The 19,459-nt window shown below is 46.9% G+C and overlaps 1 protein-coding gene across 1 annotated transcript in view; it reads right to left on the bottom strand.

Annotated features, from left to right (window-relative positions):
• The window catches only part of LOC110506093 (potassium/sodium hyperpolarization-activated cyclic nucleotide-gated channel 4-like), an 84,366-nt gene that overhangs the window by 43,421 nt on the left and 21,486 nt on the right, over positions 1-19,459 (bottom strand). Inside the window, exons 2-3 of the mRNA XM_090222248.1 lie at positions 12,243-12,666; positions 869-1,030 (exon numbers count right to left, since the gene is read on the bottom strand). Of these exons, the coding sequence (XP_090078374.1) occupies positions 869-1,030; positions 12,243-12,666 (586 nt within the window). The remainder of the gene's footprint in view (positions 1-868; positions 1,031-12,242; positions 12,667-19,459) is intronic.

Genomic DNA, 19,459 nt, shown 5'->3' with positions numbered 1-19,459 from the left:
CCCTCCCTCTCTCTCTCTCCCTCTCTCTCTCTCTCTCCCTCTCTCTCTCTCTCCCTCCCTCCCTCTCTCTCTCTCCAGCCCTCTCTCTCTCCAGCCCTCTCTCTCTCATCCCTCTCTCTCCCTCTATCCCACTCTCTCTCTCTCCCTCCCTCTCCCTCCCTCTCTCTCTCTCCCTCCCTCTCTCTCCCTCCCTCTCTCTCTCTCTCTCTAGCCTTCTCTCTCTCTCTCTCTCTCTCCTTCTCTCTCTCTCCAGCCCTCTCTCTCTCCCTCCCTCTCTCTCTCTCTCCCTCCCTCTCTCTCTTTCTCTCCCTTCCTCTCTCCCCGAGACATGCAGCAGCAGCGCGGCTAACAATGTGATGAAATTAAAGAACAGCATGAGTGCTCGCTGGAAAATTGTCAATACTTGACCAATATTGGATAAGAGCTTTCTGTCCTCTGAAAGTCATTATTTCATACGAGGCCAAGCTCACCGCCTAGCTCTCACTTTCAGAATACAGAAAACCAAACCATACAGAGCTGGTGGAGAGAGAGAGCTCCAAATAACTGAAGAAAATGCAGCAAATTGAATAAATGTGGGCGAATAAAGGAGAAAGGAAAAATAAACATTTGATTTAGTTGGGAAAACGGACAGATATGCAAGGCAGCCATTTCCCATGATGCTACAGGCTTAGCACAGTAATTACAGAGAGAGAGAGATGAGATAACAGGGAGGGACTAATCTGATTTAGACAGACTTGGGCTCCGTCTGAAGTGGCACCCTATTCCACACAGTGTACTTTTGACCAGAGCCCAGTAGTACACTTCCTAGATATTAGGGTGTCATTTTGGATGCTCACCTAGTATTGGAGCACAGCAAAGCACTACTTACCACCATTTTGTTTTTGGACACCCAGCAGTCCTGGGGGAAGTCCTGCAGCATGGGAACCAGGAACTGCAGACATCCGTCCCAGTGGCATAGCAGCAGCATCATACCAATCAGGTTGACGATACGCACCATGGCACTGGCCAGGTCATAGGTCATATGGAAGATCTGAAGAGCAGGACAGGAAGAGGAAAGGACTGTGTTAGGACATAGGTCATATGGAGGATCTAGAGAGCAGAATACAATACAATACATTATTGTCCATTTTGTGAGAAACAAAAATGTGTCTTCTGTTTAGCGCAAACCCCTCACACATACACACTGAGAGGCACATGGTCAGCCACAGAGCAGCGCCCCTGGATGGAGAGCAGAACAAGAGGAGGAAGGGAATTGTGTTCGAGCACAAAGACATGTGTAGGCTGGCTGGCAGACAAAGCCCTGGATTACAAAGACCCTTTTCTCCAGGGGTGTTGCCTGTTTACTCTGTTCCCTAACCCTTTGGTCGATACTTTTTATAGTCAAGGTGAAGGCCAAGCAGTGGATTTCCTATATGCAACACGTGGGCTGAGCCAGACCACGTTGAGTCTGAATCTGAGCATACGTTCTAGTCCGAGGCCACAGTGTTCTCCATCACACATGCAGGACCCTAGCCTCAACGTACAGCAACATAACGAACTTCATCTTCGATGTAACACTTGTGCTTTTTACAGACGTTGACATGGGTGGTCTGTAGAGGATGGTCAGGATGGTCATGTGAGCATGGCTTAGCCTATGAGGAGGCTTTATTGAATCACTCTAATCAACCCCTTAGGTAAGCACACTAACACAAAGTGGATGGAGGGATGGGCAGGCGTGTGTATGCCTCCCTGCAGACTGAGTGTGGGCAGCACGGGCGAGCTTTGTTAATCCTAATGATAAATAGACTCATAAGCAGCTACAGGACGCCTACTCTACTCTGGTGTGGATTTTAATGGCTTCAACAATTTAAAGCCACTTAATCCCATTGAGGGCCGCGGTGTGCACTGTTAACTGCTGTTCTCCTTATTACAAGCCACTCAGCGCCATTTAAAAGCTTAAGGCTGAGAGAGGGATATTCCATCTCTCTCGTCTTTGCTGGCGAACGTTGGGAAGAGGGGAGAAGAGAAGCCAGCCACAGTCACACACAGGCAGGTGCTTTCCACCATTCCTCCTGACTCAGGCTAGATGTCTCCGGTTGACTCCTAAAGCCCAGTGCTTGTTGATCTGACGTTTCATTGTTTCTATCGGAGTGGCTGTGTGGAAACAACAGACAGGGACCAGGGACTAGTACTGAGACAGGCTGTGTGACGGGCCTCTCTGGGACAGTGTGGACGCTGGGCCATCACATCAGATCACCTCCGTCAGATGGGCCAGCCAGAAAGGGGAGAGACAATAATGTCCCCAAGAAGTTTCTGCTGGGGTAAGAGGGAAGCGTCAGGCCGCCAGGATCCAGAGTGAGTGCATGGCAGAGACATCCAGCTAAAGCTCTGGGCGCTTGTTCAAAGTGTTTAGTCCGTGGTGTATTTACAGTTGAAGTCGGAAGTTAACATACAACTTAGCCAAATATTTGAACTCAGTCTTTCACAATTCCTGACATTTAATCCAAGTAAAAATTCCCTGTTTTAGGTCAGTTAGGATCAACGCTTTATTTTAAGAATGTGAAATGTCAGGATAATAGCAGAGAGAATTATTTATTTCAGCTTTTATTTCTTTCATCACATTCCCAGTGGATCAGAAGTTTACATACACTTAATTAGTATTTGGTAGCATTGCCTTTACATTGTTTAACTTGGGTAAAACGTTTAGCCTTCCACAAGCTTCCCACAGTAAGTTGGGTGAATTTTGGCCCATTCCTCCTGTCAGAGCTGGTGTAACTGAGTCAGGTTTGTAGGCCTCCTTGCTCGCACACGCTTTTTCAGTTCTGCCCACAAATGTTCTAAGGGATTGTGGTCAGGGCTTTATGATGGCCACTCCAATACCTTCACTTTGTTGCCCTTAAGACATTTTGCCACAACTTTGGAAGATGCTTGGGGTCATTGTCCATTTGGAAGACCCATTTGCAACCAAGCTTTAACTTTAACCTGACTGATGTCTTGAGATGTTGCTTCAATATATCCACACAATTTTCCCTCCTAATGATGCCATCTATTCTGTGAAGTGCACCAGTCCCTCCTGCAGCAAAGCACCCCCACAACATGATGCTGCCACCCCCGTGCTTCACGGTTGGGATGGTGTTCTTTGGCTTGCAAGCCTCCCCCTTTTTCCTCCAAACATAACAATGGTCATTATGGCCAAACAGCTCTATTTTTGTTTCATCAGACCAAAGGACATTTCTCCAAAAAGTATGATCTTTGTCCCCATGTGCAGTTGCAAACCGTAGTCTGGCTTTTTAATGGCGGTTTTGGAGCACTGGCTTCTTCCTTGCTGAACGGCCTTTCAGGTTATGTAGATATAGGACTTGTTTTACTGTGGATATTGATACTTTTGTACCTCCAGCATCTTCACAGATTCCTCCAGCATCTTCACAAGGTCCTTTGCTGTTGTTCTGGGATTGATTTTCACTTTTCGCACCAAAGTACATTAATCTCTAGGAGACAGAACGCACCTCCTTCCTGAGCAGTATGACGGCTGCGTGGTCCCATGGTGTTTATACTTGTGTACTATTTTTTGTACAGATGAACGTGGTACCTTCAGGCATTTGGAAATTGCTCCCAAGGATGAACCTGACTTGTGGAGGTCTACAATTTTTTTTTCTGAGGTCTTGGCTGATATCTTTTGATTTTCCCATGATGTCAAGCAAAGAGGCACTGAGTTTGAACGTAGGCCTTGAAATACATCCACAGGTACACCTCCAATTGACTCAAATTATGTCAATCAGGCTATCAGAAGCTTCTAAAGCCATGACGTAATTTTCTGGAATTTTCCAAGCTGTTTAAAGGCACAGTCAACTTAGTGTATGTAAACTTCTGACCCACTGGAATTGTGATACAGGGAATTATAAGTGAAATAATCTCTGTAAACAATTGTTGAAAAAATGAAGTAGATGTTCTAACCGACTTGCCAAAACTCAAGAAATTTGTGGAGTGGATGAAAAACGAGTTTTAATGACTCCAACCTAAGTGTATGTAAACTTCCGACTTCAACTGTACATCATCTGAGCCGAGTCATTCCCCTGGCTGCGTCCTTTTCACTTAATCTACCACTCCCTTCTTCTTCTTCACCTCCTCTCTCCCTCTCTCCTCTCCACAGCTGTGCTCCACTCCAAACACAAGGAGGATATATTGGTTTTTAAAGAGCCCACTCTCTTTCCAAACACAATAATGGTTATGGTAGCTGATACGAAGCAATATATTGTGATGTTGATTCTCCAGCTGGAACTAAATGGCATTCCATTCCATTAAAGAGTTGTCAACATCCCCATGTGTGTCAAATTAAAAACTCATGACCTACCCCATCCAATCTCACACATGAGATTGAGATTTTTTTTTTAATTTGTAAAATTGTTTTTCCAAAAGGGGAGAGTGAGCTCTCTGATACAGTGGATGCGTTCGTAATGCATTTAAATGTAGACATTTCCTGCCCATTAAAAATGGATGATATAAAACATACATTGTTCAAGCCCACAGGATCTCGTTCACAGCAAAACAATGAATGAATTATCTGTTCACACTTCCCGTCCGAGCATCTTATGTCACTAACATTACAATAGTCATGGAGCTAGTCAACGTGAAGTGTCAAGCTAAGAAGGTCGCTTGTTATATATATATGTATTGCTCGATTTGAGTAGGGAAGCTACATAGGTGAGATACAAATACCTGTCCAATACTACTAGTACTGTACAAAGAAAACTCTACTGTCAAATCCCTGTAATTGTTGAAGTTCCATCCCGCTGGGCACACGGGAATCAACGTTGTTGAATCAACGTTGTTTTCACGTCATTTCAATGAAATTACGTTCAACCAACGTGGAATAGACACTGAATTGATGTGTGTGCCCAGTGGGATGTGCCCTTAAAATACTTGTTGAACTTCTGTACTGAATGGAGTATAAAGCTCTCCTGACAGAATAATGCAATGCAAATCTCCAGATAGTACTGGCAAATGAGACAGAAAAAGAGAGCAGGGGCTTTAACTAGTACATTTCAGTGGGGGGGGGGGGGGGGGGGATTCCTAGCTATATATCTTCCTAGCCTATATCCTATACCCCTATATCCTAGCCTTAACTCAATTACAACAAAAATATTCCCATTCCCACTAAATGGAAAAACAACCTGTTCGTTGTTGGGGGCCAAAAAAACAAATGGCTCTGTTGCTAACCCCTGTCTTACACCAAAACAGACCCTGCCTAATTGCCAAGTGTTCATTAGAGATGTACAGGGGAGGGGCTGGACACTGTGCACCATGCACTCACTGTCATTTGCTTCTAAAGTCATTTGGGGCTGCTGGCATGTCACAACATGCAGCTTAGCCACACACACACACACACACACACACACTGCATTGTAGAGTACAACACATTAAAGGGATGATGGATGGCTGGCCTCTTTGTTTTAATTGATAGGGACATACAATAAGCCTGGCCGCATGACTATCCGGCTAAACAACAGAGCCATGAATGACGAGGGCACCCAGACAATCCACAAAGGCATCTTAAGGGCAGGGGTTCTGACATTGGCAGCCACGTTACTCTATCACCTAACCTCATCAGTGCTCTCAATGGAGAGAGCTATGGACGAGCTCTACTCTGTTTGAAACCAAGGCTTTTACCACCTAGGTGACCTTCAATATCCTTTACATTATTACGGTTAATAGCTAGGGAATGTCTACAACAGTTCTAATGACATATCGAACTGTTATGTGTCTGTGTTGTGGTCAAGATGAATAAGAAAAACATTACATCTAATGCGTACTGCACATTCACATGTGCATCATCGTTGTCTTCTCAACAAATCGTAAATGTGGAAGGATCATTGCTGCTTTGTTTCTTTTAGATTAAAAGAAAGCTAAATTGTCTGAGACGTCACAGTGGAAAGAAACAGGACCCAGTCCGGAAAGACAGACATGCCCAGACAAGACATCCATTTGATCAATAGGGAGACACCTGATCGTGTCAGGAAGCTATCTGGGACACACAGGAAGTCACAGTCACAGCTGCAGAGCCATCTCAGACAGATGGAGGGAGAGACGAGTGTGGTCCAGGTGAGAGAGAGAGAGAGAGAGAGAGAGAGAGAGAGAAAGAGAGAGAATAGATGCATACGTCTGTGAGTGAGACACAGTCAATGTAATGCTATGCTGTGGCATCTGGTGTTTCCCGTCCAGGCTGCTAATGATGATGAATGTCTGGCATCGTGTCGACCACCAAATCCAAGAAAAATCCTATTGTTTCACAATGCCACCCTCCCCCCTTTTCTGATTTTAGTTCAACATTGGGCTGGAATTCAGTATAAAAGAACAACATGGGTGACACAGTAAAATGCCCTGACAAAATGCCAGACCCTCATCCACACTGTAATGGTAGACAAGGGAGTTGTGTAGATAAAGAAATGCCCTGACAAAATGCCAGACCCTCATCCACACTGTAATGGTAGACAAGGGAGTTGTGTAGATAAAGAAATGGGGGCGACAGAGAGAAAGAACCACATGGGGCACTCTTTCATCAGCTGTCTATACAAGCCTTGGCCTAGAGGGCTTTTGAGGAAGCCACAGAACGCTTTCATTCAGCTTCCTACCGAGAAGCATCGATGGGTGCGTGCCGGATTACACATTTTAATGTAGAAGTCTTCTGAGGGGCCCTGCTGTAGGTATTAATATCACACAAGGCACATTCACAGACAGTCTTGAGGACCTGTCACTCTTGCTGGCAAGCCTCATTGTGCACTCAATAATACCCCATTAAACCTTTTCTTCTTTCTTATCAGTGAAACAGCAGTCCTTGGCCAAGGTACGGGTCACCAAGTGGAGGACTGATTGGCTGATTTGCATTATTTACATATTTTGTGTGTGCTGATTTATTGGGTGGAAAATGAATGGAAGTGCCCTCCCTCCATCCCTCCCTCGTGGCGTGCCTGCCTGCCTGGCGACCACGTGGCTCACTCTTATCGAAGCACCTTGGGATATCTTTCTGTGGCATATCGGATCCTCCCCCCCCCCCTCCATCCTGCACACAGCCAGTTGGGCAGAAAAGCCATCCATCTTAACAATCCCAGATGCCAATATTAATAGAGATGGACTCCCTGCCTCCATCCACTAAACAAACACAGATGGTGGTGCTCCAAAAGCTCCTGACACCAAGTTCAAAACACTGTGGAATTGTCTGCCATGTTGAAAACGATCCACCGCCGCCCACTAATGTTATTCTTGTTAACTCTAAGTCGGAAAAGTATTTAAGGATGTTCTTTCTCTCTTTCTGCGAAATTAAGTGCAGCTAAGTGCTGACTGAGATTTTAAAAAATCCAAATCTGGGGCTTGATGCTTTGGCTTTTATACTATTTCCACATAAGGCCGTTGACAATTCTGTCTTTTAAACTATTTCCTCGTCAATGCCCCAAATGCCTCTGCATCCCTGCTAAAAGCAGCAAGCAGGGGGATGGTGATGTTGAAGACATCTGGCATGGGAGCTTCTCTCACAAATGAGTCATTAGTGCATTCGTTTGAGTTTGATTTAATAACATGTTGACTAATTTAATTCAAGTCACTGGGTTTGTCTATAGGAGACAACTCCGATGAGGAGGATATTCGGCCAGCGTCTTATTTTTATCCCAATGAAATATGACAATGAGTACAGCCCAGCTGTCTAGACAGGGAGAGATGGGGATAGGAGGACAGACAGGAGAGATGCCATGGCACTGATTGCAGCCTCCTCCCTTTGATATGATGGATATCTGCACACCACTTAGAATATCATTATCTACAACAATGCCCCCCACTCCCCCTCCCCCCCACACACACAACCACCACAACCATCAACCACAGCCTGTTTGTAAGCTGTAAAACACTGTAGTTCACTGAGCCCTCACGGCTATTATGTCTTGGGATGGAATGTTTGATCAATGTTTTTATTCTGTATGCGTTTATTATTGGTTAGTTAATGTTGTGTGGTTTAACAGATAGCTGTTTAAAACTTGAGATGCTGATTTGATAGGATGGGAAGTCCTTTGTGCCATGCAACAAAGGGTCAGAGTTGACTACGGGGCACCAATCAAGACTTGAGATACTGCCCCTAAGCACATGTTACAGTAGCAAGTCATGTAAACACACAGGCACACGCACACACAGAAAATAAAGCCCCTGACATCTTCACAGCCAGGGGGTTCATTTAACCCTTAATGTGAGGGTGTGTGTGGGCCAGGATGTTAGAATATCAGCTGTGATTAGAGGAGACTACGGGCTGAGCTGTTCTGTTGACTGTGACAGTGCTACGGGGAGCTGCCTTGCGGAGGCATTTGTCTTCTGTTCACTATGACAGGTGAGAACATGAAGCCTTCCTTCACTCAGCAGGTCAGAGGGCATCAGACGTCTCCAGGACCAACTATGACAGAGGAACGAGCAATGTCGCTGTGCTGGGGGTAGCAACGGAGTCAACAACATCAAAGACCTTGCAAGTTAAACAGGAAGTACTGTATTTCCTATGGCGCTGTGGATTGCTCTTCAGCTACCAGCAATTTAAGAAGACATATTATTAGAAAAGGTCAAATGATGATGCAGTTTTAAAAATGTCGTAATTTGAAATGTAGTCGTCATCACGAAAAAGTCAAAAAGTCAGTCAGGTGGTGAGATGTGGTCGACAAGTTATTCGGGAGTGCCAGATGACATTTCTGTGGCGTTACCACTGTAGTGTTCCAGCACCGAGGCAGAGCCTGCCTACCCAGCGCCGATCAGCACGCCTTGCGCGCACACACACAGTGGGGCAAAAAAGTATTTAGCCAGCCACCAATTGTGCAAGTTCTCCCACTTATAAAGATGAGAGAGGCCTAGGTACACTTCAACTATGACAGACAAAATGAGAAGAAAAAAATCCAGAAAATCACATTGTAGGATTTTTAATGAATTTATTTGCAAATTATGGTGGAAAATAAGTATTTGGTCAATAACAAAAGTTTATCTCAATACTTTGTTATATACCCTTTGTTGGCAATGACAGAGGTCAAACGTTTTCTGTAAGACTTCACAAGGTTTTCACACACTGTTGCTGGTATTTTGGCCCATTCCTCCAATACAGATCTCCTTTAGAGCAGTGATGTTTTGGGGCTGTTGCTGTGCAACACGGACTTTCAACTCCCTCCAAAGATTTTCTATGGGGTTGAGATCTGGAGACTGGCTAGGCCACTCCATGACCTTGAAATGCTTCTTACGAAGCCACTCCTTCATTGCCCAGGAGGTGTGTTTGGGATCATTGTCATGCTGAAAGACCCAGCCACGTTTCATCTTTAATGCCCTTGCTGATGGAAGGAGGTTTTCACTCAAAATCTCACGATACATGGCTCCATTCATTCTTTCCTTTACACGGATCAGTTGTCCAGGTCCCTTTGCAGAAAAACAGCCCCAAAGCATGATGTTTCCACCCCCATGCTTCACAGTAGGTATGGTGTTCTTTGGATGCAACTCAGCATTCGTTGTCCTCCAAACACGACGAGTTGAGTTTTTACCAAAATGTTATATTTGGTTTCATCTGACCATATGATATTCTCCCAATCTTCTTCTGGATCATCCAAATGCTCTCTAGCAAACTTCAGACGGGCCTGGACATGTACTGGCTTAAGCAGGGGGACACGTCTGGCACTGCAGGATTTGAGTCCCTGGCGGTGTAGTGTGTTACTGATGGTAGGCTTTGTTACTTTGGTCCCAGCTCTCTGCAGGTCATTCACTAGGTCCCTCCGTGTGGTTCTGGGATTTTTGCTCACCGTTCTTGTGATCATTTTGACCCCACGGGGTGAGATCTTGCATGAAGCCCCAGATCGATGGAGATTATCAGTGGTCTTGTATGTCTTCCAGTTCCTAATAATTGCTCCCACAGTTGATTTCTTCAAACCAAGCTGCTTACCTATTGCAGATTCAGTCTTCCCAGCCTGGTGCAGGTCTACCATTTTGTTTCTGGTGTCCTTTGACAGCTCTTTGGTCTTGGCCATAGTGGAGTTTGGAGTGTGACTGTTTGAGGTTGTGGACAGGTGTCTTTTATACTGATAACAAGTTCAAACAGGTGCCATTAATACAGGTAACGAGTGGAGGACAGAGGAGCCTCTTAAAGAATAAGTTACAGGTCTGTGAGAGCCAGAAATCTTGCTTGTTTGTAGGTGACCAAATACTTATTTTCCACCATAATTTGCAAATGCATTCATTAAAAATCCTACAATGTGATTTTCTGGATTTTTTTTCTCTCATTTTGTCTGTCATAGTTGAAGTGTACCTATGATGAAAATTACAGGCCTCTCTCATCTTTTTACGTGGGAAAACTTGCACAATTGGTGGCTGACTAAATACTTTTTTGCCCCACTGTACACACACATACAAATAGAATCTGCCTCTGTGTTGGCTAGTCCCCTCTATCAGTCCCAGTTCCCAGTTCCCATGAAGACATAAAGACAAATGGGTTTGATGGTGATGAGATTCATTTACTATCAATGCTGCCTCTTTGATGTATACTTGACAACCTGAGTGGTATGCTGCCTCAAACTGTCTGTCGATGTGGTTGAAAGGCCCCTTTTAAAATGCCCCTGGGTATGGTGTGGTTTAGTGTTGTGGTCTGTTTGGCAATCAGCCAGCTAATCAAACTCCCCCATTGTTCATGCAAAGTAAAACTCTCAGGTGAACACACCCAGCCGTGATTTGAAGGCATTTTACAGCAACTGTGAAAGAGAGCGCCTCAGTTGGTTTAGAGAGCTGAATAGAGCCGTGATCAAAATACCCTATAGGGATGGACACAATCATTCTGTCTAAGTAGTACTGTAGAAGAGAGAAAGAGAGGGAACCTGTCCTGACAAACATTTCAATGTTACAAACAATGAAGGATGAGACTAAAAACAAACAAAATATAACTATTGTAAAATATACTGTGTCAGTAAAATGTATATAGTATGTATAAGCTGGAAGGAGAAGCCTAAGTGTTGTTGTCTATTAGTTTATTCCAATTAGGCGAGGGGTGGAGGGTTAGGGGTAAATAATAAAGGAAAATATATTTGAAAAAAAAATATGGGGGATTGGAAATTATGCAGACAATTACATTGATAGATTCTGGCTTCTATCTGCAATATTAAAATAAAATAAAAAACAATGCTACACGCTCTTTGAAAAAAAAGTGCTTTCTAGAACCTAAAGGGATTCCTCGGCTGTCCCCATAGGAGATCCCTTTTGGGTTTCAGGCAGAACCCTATTAGGTTCATTGTAGAAACCTTTTCCCAGAGGGTTTTAAATGGAACACAAAAGAGTTCTACTTGGAACTAAAAAGGGTTCTCCTATGGGGACAGCCGAATAACCCTTTTTTTTCTAAGAGTGCATGACAAGGCTTCAAATGGAGTAGCACTATGCAGTTTAGACAAATACAATGTTTGTAGAAGCTAGAGCATGAATGGCAGTGGTTGGGCAGGGAGCCCCATCTGTTGGCTGGTATGTAAATTCACTGTGGCGGTGCCTGGGTCTGTGTGCGCCCTGCTTTCCTGGTGGTGAAGGAGTGTCTCTGTCTCCTTAGTGACTGACTGACTGAATGCATCTCCTGCTGTGCTCTGCTGCTTCACTTTGCACCTCTTACGTCTGGGACAGTGCTCAAGGATACACCCAGGGAGGGACGGGAACATTTCTAATTATTACAGAAATTATAATCATCCCTGTATTTCAGCAGCAGACTCTCTCTCTCTCTCTCTCTCTCTCTCTCTCTCTCTCTCTCTCTCTCTCTCTCTCTCTCTCTCTCTCTCTCTCTCTCTCTCTCTCTCTCTCTCTCTCTCTCTCTCTCTCTCTCTCTCTCTCTCTCTCGACTCCCTTCGTCAGACTGGTAGATAGACTGCTGGTGCACAGAACAGTAATCAACGTTTCTCTCTTCATCATCTCACTGGTGGATGAGGTGAAGCAAAAAGCCTCTTCACCTTGCCTCACTAGTGGATCTAATCAGACACAGCTAGCTAGAGTAGCTTCCTCTAGCCCAACCCCAGGGGAACGGTAACACATTATGGATCTCAGTAAACAACGTTATCTCTCTCTGAGGGGCTATACTCCACAGAGGACAGTCGACTGTAGTAAAGATGGTCTGGGTTCATGTGTAGGTATTCTGTGTTTGGTAGATATACTATGGATTCTAATAATCTCCCATCTCTCACGCGCACATATTGTACGTACGAACACAACACACAAACACACACCCTCATACAGTACCCTACCTCCTCCCACTGGTGGATGTATCGGATGAGCCTGGACAGCCTGAGCAGTCTGAGCAGGCTGAGGATCTTGGTGAAGCGGACGATCCTCAGCGCCCGGGCCGTCTTGTAGAAGTCTGAGTCGATGCGCGTCTCCACGATGAGGAAGATGTAGTCCACAGGTATGGAGGAGATGAAGTCCACCACGAACCAGCTCCTCAGGTACTTGATCTTGATCTGTTGTGGGTCCAGGATGATCTCGGTGTTGTCCTCCTTGACGATGCCCGTGCGGAAGTTGAGCACCAGGTCCATGAGGAAGAAAGTGTCTGAGATCACGTTGAAGATGATCCAGGGGGGCGTGTGTTCGTCTTTGAAGAAGGTGATGCCCACCGGGATGACGATCAGGTTCCCCACCATCAGCAGCAGCATGGTCAGGTCCCAGTAGAACCTAGAACAGGACGAACCACAGAGAGCTTAGAACCTGGGAGAGAACATGAGGAACCACAGATGGCCTAGAACCTAGGAGAGAACAGGAGGAACCACAGATGGCATAGAACCTGGAAGAGAACAGGAGGAACCACATAGGGATGTTGATCAGGTTCCCCACTATCAGTAGCACTATAGTCAACTCCAGCAGCACCTGGGAGAGACAGGAATTGGGTAGAAAGGATTTAGGAGAAAAGATCAACAGCTGCCTCTCCCTGAGAAGTACCGCTACCACTGATCACATTAAATGTACATACTGTAAGCTACAGCAGCTATCTAGGATGAGCGGTTCGTTTTATACCATCACATAGACTGTACTGTACTGAACAGCTTTATACTGCCACTGACATTCAACATGTTCAATAATGAACGTGGTTTAGGATTGTGTACACTATGTGCACTATGTACACTATGTACACTATGGCCATGTGTCTTGACCCGCCACTAAATCCTGTCTTTGAAGGCCTTTTAAAGTTAATGATTCAATATCAAATATTGAATTAAACTAACTGTTAAATCCCCGATACGGCCAGAACCTGTGTGACCCATGGCTGTCACAACATGTGCTCACATGTTATCCGCCTGCGGCTCTCTTGAAGGAGTAATGGCCCACACACGCAGCCTAGCCTACATCTCCCAGTCTGTCTTGATGCGTAACCTATTTGTCTCCTGCTTGTGGTTGCTGGGCGCACATTTAAAAAGGTCAACGAGGGTTAAATGTTGATTACAAAGTGTTGGGTGACGTTGTCCATCTTCCCAGTCGCACAATTTGGTTGTAAATTACACTCTCCGCCCGCTTCGTAATTAAATCCAGATTGGTGGTGTTGTATACAGGTATCCTTGGTGTTCTATAGATGGCACAGAGGGAGCGCGTCCCGCATTGTGAACTAGTTCTTCTGGGCAGGATGATTTAACCACTCAAGTTTAACCGGCCCCATAAAAATCCATCTCAGAGCAAAACCAATTTAAAGCAGAGACCCAGAAGAAATGAAAAATATACTATTCACAATGTTGATGGTTGCTTTGCTGTGATGCCTCTCAGTGGAGATGAACATTCCAATTGCCTCTGAGATCACTGTGCTGCCTGTCTGTGGACACATTACTTTGAAATAAACATTAATTACAGGGATATTACACACACAGCTGTCTAAGACAGTTGAGCCATGGATTATGGTTTACAAAAATACACACACACACCTGCGTGTGCACACACGCACACACACACACACACACACTCACTCACCCACACACACAATGACACACACTAAACCCCATCTCGCTTACACACTGACACACGAAACAGTGGCAGTAATAGGAATTCTTCAAAGTAAAAGGGTATCCACGGTTTCAGTTTCTTGTCAAGCAGAGTTATATTTAGAAAGACGTTTCCGCCACTGTGTTTGCTCATGTTAAGATTTAAAGCCCAAGAGGACAAGACACAACTTCAAAGGAAATAACATGTACACGGGTAATGACATTTGCTCTTCGATGTTCTTCCCATTCCCTCGTATTCCCCATGTCAGGAAGAAGTATGTGAGTTGACACCATGACGACAAAACAGCTTGCTAACGGGCTGGAGGTGCACCAACAGCCCTTAATGTCGCTGCAATCACTATGTGCTAATATATCCATTTATTTTCGTGCCAACACCTGCTCAGTGTCCTCGCCACTTTTCTGCCAGTTTCATGGTGACTTGACTGTTAGTTTAAACTAGGTCGTGAAGAAACAAACAGAGACATCAGGAAGTAGAAAAGGCCCAGCTGGCAGACTGTCTTGTCTGTTTGGACAGAGAGAGAGAGAGAGAGAGAGAGAGAGAGAGAGAGAGGGAGAGAGAGAGAGAAGGCTGAGAAGAGACAGGGGGAGGCTGTAGAGAGGCAGGGGAGGAGGGCTCCTCCACATGCTTACTGGGCCTCAGAATGAGGGAAGGAGGGGTATGTAAGCTACTGTCAGGATCCCCTGAGAGGGCCTGTGGCCAAGAGAGGGGACACACACCTGTGTGAACTCCACCTGTTCCCTTGGATGAAGAAATGGGGTATTTGTGGTCAACAGCCTTCCCAAGCCTCTGGTCATGTACTGTACATACTATAGCCTACTACAGACACCAACCATGTGTCTGTCCCCCGATACCTCATGTCTCTAGGTCTCCTCAATGTCGGAGATTCACAACCGTGGTGATGAAGGTTGTGACCCACGATGAAAATATTGTGGAACAAACAACCAGGTTTCCATCGAACCTTTTTATCCGAAGGTCGGATAAAACATTTCACGACAGGATTGATGTGTCACGTTCTGACCTCTATTTCCTTTGTTTTTGTATTTATTTAGTATGGTCAGGGCGTGAGTTGGGTGGGCCCGGGAGTCAGCCCCAAAAATTTCTTGGGGGGGGGCTAACAGGGAGTATGGCTACGCCAGGTAGGAGACCTGAGCCAACTTCCTGTGGTTACCGGGGGGCTAGAGAGACCGGGCAGGCACCGTGTTATGCTGTGGAGCGCACGGTGTCCCCAGTGCGGGTGCACAGCCCGGTGCGGTACATTCCAGCTCCGCGTATCGGCCGGGCTAGAGTGGGCATCGAGCCAAGTGCCATGAAGCCGGCTCTACGCATCTGGTCTCCAGTGCGTCTCCTTGGGCCGGCTTACATGGCACCAGCCTTGCGCACGGTGTCCCCGGTTCGCCTGCATAGCCCAGTGCGGGCTATTCCACCTCGCCGCACTGGCAGGGCGACCGGGACCATTCAACCGGGTAAGGTTGGGCAGGCTCGGTGCTCAAGAGCTCCAGTGCGCCTGCACGGCCCGGTCTATCCGTCACCACCTCCACACCCCAGCCCTCCGGTGGCAGCTCCCCGTACCAGGCTGTCTCTCCGGCCCATCCGTCCAGAGCCTTCCTCCTCTCCAGCTCTGCCGGAGCCTCCCGCCTGTCCGGCGCCTCTGCCGGAGCCTCCCGCCTGTCCGGCGCCTCTGCCGGAGCCTCCCGCCTGTCCGGCGCCTCTGCCGGAGCCTCCCGCCTGTCCGGCGCCTCTGCCGGAGCCTCCCGCCTGTCCGGCGCCTCTGCCGGAGCCTCCCGCCTGTCCGGCGCCTCTGCCGGAGCCTCCCGCCTGTCCGGCGCCTCTGCCGGAGCCTCCCGCCTGTCCGGCGCCTCTGCCGGAGCCTCCCGCCTGTCCGGCGCCTCTGCCGGAGCTTCCCGTCTGCCCGGCGCCTCTGCCAGAGCTTCGCGTCTGCCCGGCGCCATCGGAGCTTCCCGTCTGCCCAGCGCCGCCAGCGCCGCCCGTCTGCCCAGCGCCGCCAGCGCCGCCCGTCTGCCCAGCGCCGCCAGTGCCGCCCGTCTGCCCAGTGCCGCCCGTCTGCCCAGCGCCGCCAGTGCCGCCCGTCTGCCCAGCGCCGCCAGTGCCGCCCGTCTGCCAGGAGCCGCCAATGCCGCCCGTCAGCCAGGGGCCGCCAGTGCCGCCAGTCAGCCAGGGGCCGCCAGTGCCGCCAGTCAGCCAGGGGCCGCCAGTGCCGCCAGTCAACCAGGGGCCACCAGTGCCGCCAGTCAGCCCAGCGCCAGCGCCGCCAGTCAACCAGGGGCCGCCAGTCAGCCAGGGGCCGCCAGTGCCGCCAGTCAGCCAGGGGCCGCTAGAGCCCCTCCGCCCGGAGCAGCTGTCCCTCTGTCCTGAGCAGCTGTCCCTCTGTCCCGAGCAGCTGTCCCTCTGTCCCGAGCAGCTGTCCCTCTGTCCCGAGCAGCTGTCCCTCTGTCCCGAGCAGCTGTCCCTCTGTCCCGAGCAGCTGTCCCTCTGTCCCGAGAAGCTGCCCCTCTGTCCCAAGCAGCCCCTCTGTCCAGTGGGGTCATTGAGAGGGGTGGGCATGGTGAGTAAGCCACGGAGGCGGACAATAAGGCGGACTGAGACAATGGCGAAGTGGGGTCCGCGTCCCGCGCCAGAGCCGCCACCGCGGACAGACGCCCACCCAGACCCTCCCCTATAGGTCAAGGTTTTGCGGCCGGAGTCCGCACCTTTGGGGGGGGGTACTGTCACGTTCTGACCTCTATTTCCTTTGTTTTTGTATTTATTTAGTATGGTCAGGGCGTGAGTTGGGTGGGCAGTCTGTTTTTCTATGTTTTGGTCTAGTTCTATGTTCGGCCTGATATGGTTCTCAATCAGAGGCAGGTGTTCGTCATTGTCTCTGATTGGGAACCATATTTAGGTAGCCTGGGTTTCACTGTGTGTTTGTGGGTGATTGTTCCTGTTTTTGTGTTTGCACCAGACAGGGCTGTTTTGAGTTCTCACGTTTCTTGTTTTTTTTTTCCGTTAGTTTGTTCATGTATAGTGTCGTCAATAAATACAATGAACAACCACCACGCTGCGCTTTGGTCCGCCTCTACTTCACAAGAAGAGAATCGTTACATGATGGAAACAGCTAATTTGTCGGTAAACGTTCCAGATGTCGACAAAACCAAACACGTTAGACAAGATGGAATCTTTTTGTGTCTGTAAAATTAATTACGCAACAAATGGAAACAAATATTGATTTAATTGATCAACTAGTGAGGATAATATGTTGTGTGGTCCTCCCACTATGACTCTGGAAAGCATGCAGTTTATTAGGCTACAGATGAAATAAATGATGAACTTCACAGGGTGATGAAAGTGCAAGGTGATGAGCTTGATGCTCCTTTCCAATAAATATCGAGGGTCTTATTCTGGTGACATGATGATCGAATCTTGGCTGCTATTTTGGCAAATAAAAATAATCGGTCTCTTTGTCCATAATAATCGCATCATGAAGTAGGCTATACCCGCACTGTATCTGTGACCTGTTGGCTAAAGCGCGCTTGCCAAGAGAAGAGTGGGCACATTCGCTATTTAACGCAATCGCTTTTTGTGGCACAATCATCAGTAGAGTTGAAAATGCAGTGAAAACACATTTAAATGGTGTTTTTGTAGCAGTACATGGGAATTTCAACTCAAAAGGTATTTTTATCTGCACTACATCGCACACAGCGTTTTATCTCTGGTGGAAAAATGTGCATATTGTTTTATACAGACTTGAGAGTATTCGTACTACCATCTGTCGCCAATTGGATGGAAATCTAGCTACTAACCAGGTTCACATCCAACCTTTTTTTGTGAGTAACGTACATGTCGGATTAAAAGAAAGAAAGACAGGCCTGATGGAAACAGCTAATTTGTCAGTAAACTTTCAAATGATGAAACAACTAAAGACAAGGTGAGATATTTTTGTGTCTGTAAAATGTATTATGTGAGAAATTCCTGTAGAAACGCCTTTATGCGCAAATATTGATATAATAACCATCATATCGTAGGAGACTTGGAGGCAAGCAATGATATGGTGTGTGGTCCTCCCACTACGACTTGGGAAAGCATGCAGTCAATTAAACTACAGATGAAATAAGTTATTATGGACTTCACAGGGTGGTGAAAGTGCGCAATGATCTTGATGCTCTTTTCCAATAAATATTGATGGTCTGATTCTGGTGACATGATGATTGATGCTTGGTTGCCGGTTTGACAAATCAAAATGATCTGGCTCTTGTCCATAATAATCTCATCATGTAGGCGAGGAACTGTTGACTAGAGTACCTGTGGCAAGACCAGAGCGGGCACATTTGCTTTATAACAGACATTGTTTTTGTGACAAAACCATCGGTAGAGTTGAAAACTGTATCCATTTAGACGGAAAGACATTTAAAAAAAATATTTTTGCATGAAAAGCTGTCGTCAATTGGATGGAAACCAACGCTATACATACAAAAGTATGTGAACGCCCCTTGAAATGATTTCAGCCACACCCGTTGCTGACAGGTGTATAAAATCGAGCACACTGACATGCAATCTCCATAGACAAACATTGGCAGTAGAATGGCCTTACTGAAGAGCTCAGTGACTTTCAACGTGGCACTGTCATAGGATGCCACCTTTCCAACAAGTCAGTTTGTCAAATGTCTGCCCTGCAAGAGCTGGACTCTGGATTCCACCATTGGACTCTGGAGCAGCAGAAACGTGCCTGTTATAGCAGCAAAGGGGGGGAGGGGGGCAACTCCATATTAATGTTCATGATTTTGGAATAAGATATTTGACGAGCAGGTGTCCATATACTTTTGGTCATGTAGTTAGTGTATGTATTAGTATTTCTATTCAAGAATCAAGGACACATCTGGTTCTGTGTAAATGTGCATGAGTTGTGTCTCTCTGTGTGTGTGTGTGTGTGCTCTTTTTCCTTTTCACTCTTGCTATTGCCTTCTGATGGGGGTCAGCCCACCTAAACATAGCAGGGATCCATTTACTGTGTTTTCTATCCTGACCTAAAGGAACATTGTTCTATAAATATAGATAGACTGAGCAGTGAGTGCAGTGCAGGGCAGGGCAGGGTGGTGGACGAACATCACAAAGGCACAAAATCCCCATCTCTATGTCTGTCTGAAAGCACTGACTTGTGGATTGATAGCTTTTCCCTTCATGAAACAAAAGGCAGCGTCCTTCATGGTGATATCAGTGCAGGCAGGGGTACCTGCTGCGGTGTAGGGAGAGAGGGGGAGGACAAGGATGATAGGGAGAGCGCCATAGAGAGAGGGAGGGAGCGATAGAGAGAGGGAGAGTTTGAGGGAGGAGAGAGAGAGATCCAGAGAGGGAGGGAGCGTTAGAGAGGGAGAGTTTGAGGGAGGAGAGAGAGAGATCCAGAGAGGGAGGGAGCGTTAGAGATGGAGAGTTTGAGGGAGGAGAGAGGGGAAATGACTCCGGTTGCATAGCTTACACCTGAGTTGTT

Source organism: Oncorhynchus mykiss, chromosome 26 (assembly GCF_057628025.1).
Source record: "Oncorhynchus mykiss isolate SJ-2025 chromosome 26, ASM5762802v1, whole genome shotgun sequence".
NCBI lineage: Eukaryota > Metazoa > Chordata > Actinopteri > Salmoniformes > Salmonidae > Oncorhynchus > Oncorhynchus mykiss.
Note: the sequence above shows the minus strand (reverse complement) of the source record. Positions and strands in the feature narration are given on the sequence as shown.